Raw genomic sequence first — 11,385 nt, forward strand, 5'->3', positions numbered from 1 at the left:
ACTGTACAGAAGCAATCACCCTCTCGCACTGAGGACCCTTCTTACACAGCTATGTAGCTTCCATCTCCAGTAGAACCACATGTTCCAGCATGTCTCCTCAGCTCGAGCTCCCCTATCCTCTCCGCACTGTTCGGGCTCCCGCTCGCTCTGGCATCTGAAGGGTTAACAGACTCCTTTCCCTCTCGGCCCTGAGCACTACGACTTCCAGCAACCCCCGCGCAGCCCCGCCCCCTTGACGCGCTTCTCTCGCGAGGCTTCCCGCCCCCGTGACCTGCTGGCTGCGTCTCGGCGCTCGGTGTCCGTATATAAAGGAGAAGCAGAAGCGAGGAGGCAGCACCGGGGGCCGGGGAGGCTACTGCGGGACATGGCGACCGCGGCCAACGCCAACCCCGTGGTAAGAGCCCCGTGTAGTGCGGCTCAGCCGGTCCCTGAGGTGTAGAGTCCGGTGGTGGTCGGGGCCCCGGTGTGCTCGGCTCCCCCGTGTTCCCGCCATTCTCCGGGTGTGTGGGGGGTTCCGGGGACCACGGCTGTGTCAGCACTCACTGGGGTCCTGTGCTGAGGGGCACACTACTCCTGGATACGGGCCCCCCAGCGCTGAGTCCGGGGCCACTGTCGCCTCTGGGGTCTCCTGCCCTCATCAGGTCCAGGGGTCGTTACATATGTAATGAATGCTGGAATCTGCTGCTCGACATCACAGCCCTGGGGATCCCGAGCCTTCTCTGACTGTAGTGGGGATCTGTGTCCCCTCACTATAGGGGCCCCTCAATGGTCTGTGGGGCTCGGTGACCCCCTTCCTCGGTATTGTAGCCCCTCTATAACTTGTGGAGCTCAGTGTCCCCCCTCAGTATTGTAGCCCCTCTACAATTTGTGGAGCTCAGTGTCCCCCCTCAGTATTGTAGCCCCTCTACAATTTGTGGAGCTCAGTGTCCCCCCCCCCCCCCCCTCAGTATTGTAGCCCCTCTATAATTTGTGGAGCTCAGTGTCCCCCCCCCCCCCCCCCCCTCCTCAGTATTGTAGCCCCTCCATAATTTGTGGAGCTCAGTGTCCCCCCCCCCCCCTCCTCAGTATTGTAGCCCCTCCATAATTTGTGGAGCTCAGTGTCCCCCCCCCCCCCCTCCTCCTCCTCAGTATTGTAGCCCCTCTACAATTTGTGGAGCTTAGTCTCTCTCCCCCCCCCCCCTCAGTATTGTAGCCCCTCTACAATTTGTGGAGCTCAGTGTCTCCCCCCCCCCCCCCCTCAGTATTGTAGCCCCTCTATAATTTGTGGAGTTCAGTGTCCCCCCTCAGTATTGTAGCCCCTCTACAATTTGTGGAGCTCAGTGTCCCCCCCCCCCTCAGTATTGTAGCCCCTCTACAATTTGTGGAGCTCAGTGTCCCCCCCCCCCCCCCCCCCTCAGTATTGTAGCCCCTCTATAATTTGTGGAGCTCAGTGTCCCCCCCCCCCCCCCCCCCTCCTCAGTATTGTAGCCCCTCCATAATTTGTGGAGCTCAGTGTCCCCCCCCCCCCCCCCCTCCTCAGTATTGTAGCCCCTCCATAATTTGTGGAGCTCAGTGTCCCCCCCCCCCCCTCAGTATTGTAGCCCCTCTACAATTTGTGGAGCTCAGTGTCCCCCCCCCCCCCTCCTCCTCCTCAGTATTGTAGCCCCTCTACAATTTGTGGAGCTTAGTCTCTCTCCCCCCCCCCCCCTCAGTATTGTAGCCCCTCTACAATTTGTGGAGCTCAGTGTCTCCCCCCCCCCCCCCCTCAGTATTGTAGCCCCTCTATAATTTGTGGAGTTCAGTGTCCCCCCTCAGTATTGTAGCCCCTCCATAATTTGTGGAGCTCAGTGTCCCCCCTCCTTAGTATTGTAGCCCCTCTACAATTTGTGGAGCTCAGTGTTGTAGCTCCTCTGTAATTTGTGGAGCTCAGTGTGTTCCCCCCCCCCCCCCCCCCCCCAGTATTGTGGCCCCTCTATAACTTGTGGGGCCCAGTGTCCATCTCAGTATTGTAGCCCCTCTATAATTTGTGGAGTTCAGTGTCCCCCTTCTCAGTATAGTGAAGCTCAGTGTCCCCCAGCCTTCCTGTATTGGTGACCCTCTAACTTGTGTAGCTGTTTCCCCCCTCCTCAGTATTGGGGCCCCTCTATAACTTGTGGAGCTCAGTGTCCCATCCCTCCCAGTATTGGGGACCCTCTAACTTGTGAAGCTCAGTGTCCCCCCTCCTCAGTATTGGGGCCCTTCTATAACTTGTGGCGCTCAGTGTGTCCCCGCCTCAGTATTGGAGCCCCACTAGAGTTGTCGAGCTCAGTGTCTTTCCCCCCCCCCCCTTTTTAGTATTGGGGCCTCTCCATAACTTGTGAAGCTGTGTCCCCCCTCCTCAGTATTGGAGCCCCACTAGAACTTGTGGCGCTCAGTGTCTCTTCTCCCCCCCCCCCCCCCTTCCAGTATTGGGGACCCTCTAACTTGTGAAGCTCAGAAGCCCCCTTTCTCAGTATTGTATTGGGGCCCCTCTACAACTTGTGGGGCTTAGTTTCCCCTTCCTCAGTATTGAAGCCCCTCCATGACTTGTGGGTCTCGGTGTCCCCAGTGCTGTAGTGATGGGCAGTCCAGCTCTTTTTGGATCCTAAGGCCTGTTTCACACATCAGTTTTTTGAAATCCGTCAAAATCCGCCGTTGTGCAAAAAAAAAAAAAAAAAAACGGATCCGCCATTTTGCTTGGCGGATCCGTTTTTTTTCCCATAGTTGCATTACCGGCGGATCTTGACGGATGGCCATTCGTTGGATCCGTTTTTTTGCGGATCCGCCAAAAATGTGGCGTCCACCGACATTCCTGAACGGACCATGCAACGTTTTTTCGGCGTCCGGATCCGCATGTGACATTGCGCATGCCCGGAGGATTTGGCTCGCTCGGAAATTTAACCCTAAACTCTTCTGGCGGCGAAAAAATTTTCGCTGTCGTTAAAATAACGGTCCGGTGACAAACGTTGTCATCAGTCCAAGAAAGGATCCGTTGTCCGCCATTTTTGCGGATTTTAACTGAAGCAAAAAACTGATGTGTGAAACAGTCCTAAGTGGATCCCTATTAAATATGTGTTCACAATAGGTGAACACATATAAGCTGACTTTAATGTGGTTGAAACTCCACCCACTTGCTGTTGACCAATTCAATTGATGAGTGGGTGGAATTTTATTGTGGTGGGCAGAGTTGCATCTGCTGAACACTGAGTTTATGCCCAGTGAGAGCCTGTCAGAGAATTTAGTGGCTCTCACTCGGTGCCCTTCGTTCACTGCATGGAGCCGTCTCTTTGTACCAGATCCTCTGCTCATCACTAGTCTGTTGTTGTAATCAAACATTCTGTGACACTGTCTCCTGTCTCCACCTTTTCGTCCCTCCTCCTTGTGATACTTTTGGTCGCTCCTCCTTTTAATTCTTTGGGTTTCTCTCCTCCTTTTGATACTTAGGCTATATGCACACACTGCGGTTTTTGCTGCGGATTTGCTGCGGTTTTGGCCGCAGCAGTTCTGCAGACAGTGTACAGTAGCATGTTATCCTATGGGATTTACATTCTGCTCTGCACATGCTGCGGAATTTTAACTGTGGAAAAGCTGCGGTTTTGAATCCGCAGAAAGAATTGACACAACATGGTAACATAGTTTTGAAGGCTGAAGGAAGACCTTATGTCCATCTAGTTCAGCCTATTTTTAGTGCAGCTGTTCTGCATTGCTGATCCTGGGGAAGGCAAAAAACCCACAGAGTAGAAGCCAATTTTCTCCATAGGGAAAAAAAAAATTCCTTCCCCCTAAGCTGGGTCAACCATCTACCTATAATCTGTTATTCGTAACCTTCTATACTGTTACAAGAAAAGCATCCATTCCTTTCTTAAATTCATTCACTGAGTTGGCCATCACCACTTCCTCAGGAAGAGAATTCCAGAGCCTCACTGCTCTTACCGTGAAGAACCCTCTTCTATGCTGGTGCAGAAACTGTCTTTCCTCCAAACGAAGAGAATGCCCCCTTGTTCTTGTCACAGTCCTTGTTACAAACAGTTCATTGGAGAGATCTCTGTATTGCCCTCTGATATACTTGTACATATATATTAGGTCTCCCCTAAGTCTTCTCTTTTCTAGAAGACTTATATAGGGAAATTGAGGACATGTCAATTCTTTTCTGCAGATTCTGCTGAGGTTTACCATCTCCTCCATTGTAGAGATGATAAACCGCAGGGAAAACCACAAGCCAATCTGCAGGTAAAACTGCAGGTCATTTTACCTGCAGTTCCACAGATAAAAAATCCGCAGACCAATCCGCAGCGTGTGCACATAGCCTTAGGGTCTCTCTCTTCCTCCTCCTTCTGATACTTTGGGTCTCTCTCCTCATCCTCCTGATTTTCTTTGGGTTTGTCCTCCTCCTGTCCCTTGCCTGCCTCTATATACACAGCTGAGGGGGAGGGGATGAGTCTTGCCAACATCAGCTCCCCTCCTCCTGTACATATATAGTGTGTTCTTGTCCTTGTGTACTGCAGTGATGGAGGGAATCTCCTGAGTAACAGCCTGGGGAGGGGGAACAGACTGGGCCACATCCCTAAGATGTAAAAGGAAGAATATTTAAATGGCCCTAAAAGTCAGAGTTTAGTGACTTCTAGTATATCTTGTAATGGTTGGCGTAGCGCCACATGCAACCTGCTGCTGCAGAACCTCTTGATCACAACATTATGAGCTCATGTCTGTCACTATTGGACTGCAGTTTTGGGGTGATCTGGGCAGGTTAGTGCAGCCCTTGCTCTGTTGATTGGTGGGCTCTCTGCTCACAGCGATTTAACTCCAGGATGCCACTTCTGGGGACTTATGAAGGGTGTAGAGGAGATGCTGGAGAGGCTGCCATGCTGGGTACAGTTCTAGGAAGGGCCTCTTTGTCACCCGACCCCCCCCCCCCCCCCATCTCTCTTCCCTGCTGTCTTGGGCTATGTGCCCACGGTGAGCATTTGTTGCATTTTTGACACTGTGTATCTCATTGTCACACTCTTACTGTTTCAATAAAGTGTATGGAATTTAAAGAGCTCTCCAGCCCCTGTGCCCCTTATTAACGCTACGTAAACTCACCTGTGCTGTGCGTTTCCAATCCGCCACATCAATGTCTCTGACTGGTATGTTTTCTGTGTAATTTCTCCATAGACTTACATTAGATGCGGAAAATCTGCAGCAAGAAAATACACATTCGTTTTAGTGTGTTTCTGCAGTGGAAACGTGTAATCTGCACTGAAGCAGAATGCACCTAGTATGTTAACTTTCTGTCAAAGCAAAAAAGCAAGTGCAGCTAAAGCTGATCGTGGGGACGTGGCCTGGTGACAAGATGTGACTATCCACAGTGGCTGGATGCTCCTCATTCTCATCGGCTCCTTCTGCATGGCTTTATAGGCCAACACATTGGCAACGGCAGCTGCTGGGGAGACTGGAGATCCACGATTAATATGGCAACAGATCGAACGACTTGTGGGGGCTGAGGGTTCACTAAAGTTATGTCCAGCCAATCCCGAGATATAATCTCGGCCACAATGTATTGGACTGTCGACACTGGATGCAATTGTAACGTTCCGAATCTCTGATGTCAAATATCAGATGTTTTGAACACTGTGTTAGGAGCATGGGATTTGATGGTGCCGGGGCACTAGTGATGTATGTACTAAAATTGGCACCGCCATGTTGTCAGGTACCATCCCTATGGTAGATGGTGTGGAAAGTGCTGCGGTGCCTCAGCCAGGACTGTGGAGTTGGTGCAAAATGGAGCACCTCTTATCATATATAATACATTGGGTGCAGTAGAACAATGCAGGATGTGCTGTAAATGTTTCCATAATAATTTGGCAAGTTATGAAATATCCTATAAATGTCTTTTCTGCTCGGGACCTCTGCTTTTAGTTGAGATGAATCTGTGCTGCACTTTATGCACACGCTCAGTAGTGACCATGGCGTTGGAGTCAGGGAAACTGAGGAGTTGGAGGTTTGGCTTACTGACTCCTGGCTGCAATTATGCACATGCTTAGTTTGAATGGGGCTGTGGAGTGGGAGGTTTGGCTTACTGGCTCTGCACAGCCTTTCATGCAGGGTTGTGTTCTTGTAGTACTTGGTGCAGCTGGGGATGCGGCCACCTCATTGCATCGTATATGCTAATCTGAGCTCTCTCTTGTGTCGCAGCCTAAACTGTACCGCTCGGTGATCGAGGACGTTATCAATGACGTGCGGGAGCTGTTTCTGGATGAGGGTGTGGACGAGCAGGTCCTGGTGGAGCTGAAGACAGTGAGTACCATACCCCACCCCTCTGCACTGTCCCTGCTGCCGCTCTGACACCTCTTCTCTTCCAGCTGTGGGAGAATAAACTGATGCAGTCCAAGGCTGTGGACGGCTTCCACTCCGAGGAGCAGCAGCTTCTGCTCCAGTCCCAGCAGCAACAGCAGCAGCACCACGTCCAGGTGCACCAGCATCCGCCGCCGACCGCCACTCACCAGGCGCAGCAGGTCCTCATCCCGGCCACGCACCAAGGTTTGATTGCAGCGCCAAAGTGGGGAGTGTTCAGTCTCATGGCGACCCAATCTGCCGCCATCATAGCTCTAATGGGCTGGCATGCAGCTTTCCTTTAAAGGGGATCTGTCACCCTTTTTATCCCCTATTAGCTGCTGGCATAGACATCGGGGGCTTATCTACAGCATTCTGTAATGCTGTAGATAAGCCCCGGATGTAACCTGAAAGAGAAGAAAAACACGTTATATTGTACTCACCGAGGTGGGCGGTCCGGTCCGATGGGTGTTGCGGTCCAGTCCGGCGCCTCCCTTCATGTGATGACGTCCTCTTCTCCCATCCTGAAATGGCTCCGGCGCAGGCGCATTGCTCTACCCTGTTGAGGGCAGAGCAGAATTCTGCAGTGCGCAGGCGCCAGACCTCTTCCGACGCCTGCGCACTGCGGGACTCTGCCCTCAACAGGGCAGAGCAGTGCACCTGCGCCGGAGCCATTACAGGATGGGAGAAGAGGACGTCATCGCATGAAGAAGGGAGGCGCTGGACGGGACGGCGACACCCATCGGACTGGACCGCCCACCTCGGTGAGTATAATATAACGTGTTTTTCTTCTTTCAGGTTACATCGGAGGCTTATCTACAGCATTACAGAATGCTGTAGATAAGCCCCCGATGTCTATGCCAGCAGCTGCAAAGCCAAAAAAAAGGGTGATAGATTCCCTTTAAGACAGTGACGCCACCATAGACAGGAGAATCTGAAGATAAAACTGCAAAAGAGTCAGAGTCCTGTATTTATAAGAGCCCCCTACTTCTGGTCATCACATCTTTCTTCTCTCTGATTTCAGCTTCTCAGCAGCAGGTTCTGATCCCGAGCAATGATTCCAAACTGATCCAGCACATGGCCCCACAAGGAATGGTACGGGGTCCTCTTGGACCTGGGGGGTGTTGCTGATATATTCTTGAGGGGGTAAAAGCTACAATCTGTTTCCTTTTACAGAGTGCGGCAGCCACCGCGGCTACACTGGCCCTACCTGCAGGAGTCACCCCTGTCCAGCAGCTCATTACCAACTCTGGTAAGTCTGGGTGTGGGGCAACGTCGGCACATGGGAATCCTGAAACCCGCTACACATACAAACCAGTAGTGTATATGGCACTTGGGGACCAGGGTACAGACTTCACGTTGAGGCCCAGAGGTTCAGGTTATGCTACTGCTGAGGATTTGTCCTGCTGCTTGGTTATGGGGGGTCTCAGAGGGTGGGTGGTGATGTACTACTTACATTTCTGCTTACTCCTTCACTCTCAGTTTAGTTTTGGCTCGCTAGCAACCAGGGAAGCTCCTTACATGCAGTCAATATCTGTTACAAGCGTCTACTATAAACTTTGACTTCATCTAACCTCTGGCGCCATCAAAAATCCTATGGATAAGGTTCTCAGGGATCCTCTCTCTGCTCAATGATGAGGCTTCGTATAAGTGGAACCTCCTAAAGTAGCTAAAATCTTTGTTGCACAAGACAGGAGCCCTTCGGGTGTCTTGGTCTATGTGAGTCCGATAAACCACCATGTGTGATTTATTCCCACGGTTTAATGGGTTTAGTATATGTTCCACTTGTCCCTCCAGCATCTCGTCATTGTCATGATCCTTTTTGAGGGCTCGAATCTCGCTCTTCTCTAGTCTGTCAGTGTCCGGTTTGCCCATCTGGTGGTCGCCTCTGCCATCGTTGTGCCAGTCTGTTACTTTCCAGTTCTTCCCACAGGTCAGCTCCTGCAGGTGGTCCGAGCCCCCAATGGCGCCCAGTATATCATTCAGCAACAGCAGCCCATGGTCCTGCAGCAGCAAGTAATCCCCCAAATGCAGCCTGGAGGGGTACAAGCCCCCGTCATCCAGCAGGTGAGTAGCTTTTTACGGTAGTGGCTTCCATGACTTCCAAATATTATGGGGGGTATGGCTTTTGTGACCCACCTGTCTTTCAGGTTCTAACTCCCCTGCCCGGTGGCCTCTCACAGCAGACCGGTGTCATCATACAGCCGCAGCAGATCCTCTTCACAGGCAACAAACCCCAAGTCATCCCAACCACCGTCGCTGCACCACAAGTGCCATCGCAGGGGCAACTCTCTGTGGCAAATGCCCAACAGCAACAGCAAGGGCAGCAGCAAGCGCCTCTCGTCCTGCAGGTGGATGGTGCCGGAGACACCTCTTCTGAGGAAGATGAAGACGAGGATGAAGATTATGATGATGAAGAGGAGGAGGATAAGGAAAAGGACGGAGAGGATGGCCAAGTGGAAGAGGTAATCTCAATGCATAAGGCGGCATCCCTTAGGCTGGTGGCATGCTGGTAGTTGTAGTTACAGAACGCACTAGTCTATACACTCAGATCTAGTGATTTCTGTTTCCTCCCACAGGAGCCGCTGAACAGTGAGGACGACGTGAGCGATGAGGAGGGGCAGGAGCTGTTCGACACGGAGAATGTTGTCGTGTGTCAATACGATAAGGTGAGACACCTTAGTAGTGTCACCGGATGCTGCTCCAGTCCAATAGCTAAAACCAGGACATCTGTCACAGCGGTTCACACACTTGTGATCCACTGCAGTGAATTGAACCCTCTCTGAAACATCTGTTGCTGCACCCCGAGATTGCGATTTATTCAGAGGCCCTTATAATGAAGGCTCAATGTGTGCAGCATTAACAAAACAATTAGGTCCTACATCTGTGCTCATGTCGTAAGGACTTGTCATGTGCACCCCGCAGGTTGTCAGAATGTGCCATATGCAGTGTGGCCACTAGGTGGCAGCCTTGTAGAGATAGTTAGCTGTGCACTGTAGCCTCCTGACACTGTGAGCAATGTCTGGCCGTGGCCTAACTACCACCACTGAGACATATGGAGGCCGGACACACTGAATCATGACAGAGGGTCCACCTCTCCGCCGTTGTTGTCGGATCTGATCACGGTCCTGTGCTCTCGGTTGAAGGTGCTTGATATTGATTGCAGATACAGGTTTTTGTAGTTGGCGAGCCTGTGGTCGGAGGTAGCCCATCGCGGACCCCAGGTATCCTCTGCTAATTTCTCCACTCTTCTCCACGTTTCAGATTCACAGAAGTAAAAACAAGTGGAAGTTTCATCTCAAAGATGGAATCATGAACCTGAACGGTCGTGACTTTGTCTTCTCCAAAGCCATTGGTGATGCTGAGTGGTGAGCCTCCTTCGGCCCTGTGCAGGGTTGTTAGGGGGTCAGTGACATTTAGAGAAGAAAACCCAGCTAAATAACTGGTTAATTTTAAAACTGCACCCAAAGTCTGGGAATTTACCCCCTTTCCTGGCGTCAGTGACAATAGACTTACGCTGCATCTCCGTGTGCACCTGAATGTCATGGGACTGATCGCATGGAGTGACGCCGGCCATGGATGGCCACGTGCAGCCCTTGTTTTATTCCCCTTTCCATGTTATATAAGTTTGATCTTCTGGAAAGTTTTACTTAAAAGGTTGTACTAAGTGTTTTTATCGGGGAACACTGACACCTCTGCCCTCATAGGTACCTGATACAACCTCTTCTTTTACCGCCTCTTCCCTGTGCCGCAATCAGCCATGATGTGATGCCTAAATGTCAGGTTCAGCTCTGAGTGTCTTCACATCCTGCCCTCTATTCTGTTTTATTCTTCTGCTTCATCATTAACTGTGCGGCTAACTGCTCCATGACCTGTGCCCCCCACACTGCATTGGGCTTTGTGGGGGCTCCTCTCGGGCACGTCCGTGGCTGGCTGCCTTACTCACCCTCACTCCTAGCAATGGTGATACATAGGGGGCTCCATGTTTGTACTGCCTTGTGTCTAGTGCCTAAAATCACGCAAGCAAGATGCTGAGTGTTAAATGAAAGCTGCGCCTCCTCCTGGCTGCTGGCGAGGTTGCAGTCTTATGCATTTCTGTTTTGTATTGGAATCCTGTGTCTTTCAGCCTGTTGTATGGGGTGATGATTGCAGATGAGTGATCTGGATGTGGGACCCCAATGTATACTTGCTGCCTTACACAGCACATTAATACTATGGGCGGAGCTCTGGATCATGGCCTCGCCCTCTTGGCTATAATCAGACCCTATATGTGGCAGTGACGGAACAGCTTTTGATAAATGTGAAACCCTTTGTACTCAGCTGCTCGGGGGCTGGGATCTCTTTTATATCGGGACAGGTGGTTGCTCCCCTGTCACCTGCTGTTGTAAGTACAGTGCTGTGGAGGGGGGACGCTATTTATTATGTCTGTCTGTAAATGCTGTACAATGGCAGATGAGGCCGCTTTCTTTTAATGCCACGCTTTAGATTCCTCATTAGGAAACTTATTTGATTCTCTTACGTTTTAATATTTTACCTTTGCAAAATCCTTTAATTAAAAGTTATTTTAAAAACTTTATTTTCTGTGTGATGATGCCCCAGGGGGCCTGTGCGTGCTGTAGGTATATTGCCATAGCTAGAAATCGCCTCCTTCTCTCATCTGCAGATTGGAGATGATTCAGAACCAGGTTGTAGAACCTAGTCTGCTGATTTCTGACGGACGCCGTGGCTCGCCCTCTGTGTCACGCTGCCGGGATCATCAGAAATCTGTCCCCCATGGTACAATGATGTACTGCTGTCCGTAGGTGGTCCGTGTGGTGTGTGTAGTCTTTTTTTTTTTTTTTTTTGGTTTTTTTTTTTTTTTTTTTTTTTTTCAGTGTGACACATTCCGTTGCTTGGGGGGGCAGGCATACGGTTAGTGTTGTTCTCAAATGGTGAGTTAAACTCCTCATTGTCACTTGTTCTCCCTGTGATCACAGAGACCATTCAACGATGATGGGAGTTGAGGTCAGCCCCTACTGTGTGTGCGTGTGTATGTGTATATATAATGTGTGTATGTATATACATACAGCTCTGGCA

The 11,385-nt window shown here is 50.9% G+C and overlaps 1 protein-coding gene across 2 annotated transcripts; it reads left to right on the forward strand.

The window, feature by feature from the left end:
* Positions 1-237: 237 nt before the first annotated feature.
* GTF2A1 (general transcription factor IIA subunit 1) lies at positions 238-10,885 on the forward strand. Of its 2 annotated transcripts, none has more exons than XM_073587033.1 (9): positions 238-394; positions 6,172-6,273; positions 6,339-6,516; positions 7,334-7,404; positions 7,486-7,561; positions 8,243-8,376; positions 8,460-8,774; positions 8,889-8,978; positions 9,574-10,885. In XM_073587033.1, exons 1-9 carry the CDS (start codon positions 365-367, stop codon positions 9,679-9,681), a joined length of 1,104 nt encoding a protein of 367 aa, XP_073443134.1. In that variant the 5' UTR covers positions 238-364; the 3' UTR covers positions 9,682-10,885. The 2 variants fall into 2 exon arrangements, with proteins under 2 accessions (XP_073443134.1, XP_073443137.1); XM_073587036.1 differs by having other exon boundaries at positions 383-500.
* The last annotated feature ends 500 nt before the right edge of the window (positions 10,886-11,385 follow it).

The sequence above is a fragment of the Dendrobates tinctorius genome, unplaced genomic scaffold, assembly GCF_039654945.1.
Source record: "Dendrobates tinctorius isolate UK_male_01 unplaced genomic scaffold, ASM3965494v1 ptg000010l, whole genome shotgun sequence".
Lineage (NCBI taxonomy): Eukaryota > Metazoa > Chordata > Amphibia > Anura > Dendrobatidae > Dendrobates > Dendrobates tinctorius.

Bases quoted from the DNA above. Each gene is read 5' to 3' on its own strand.
- GTF2A1 (XM_073587033.1), top strand. From the start codon at position 365: ATGGCGACCGCGGCCAACGCCAACCCCGTG. The intron at 6,517-7,333 runs GTTTGATTGCAG...CTCTGATTTCAG, and splicing joins CATCCCGGCCACGCACCAAG to CTTCTCAGCAGCAGGTTCTG. The intron at 7,405-7,485 runs GTACGGGGTCCT...TTCCTTTTACAG, and splicing joins ACATGGCCCCACAAGGAATG to AGTGCGGCAGCCACCGCGGC.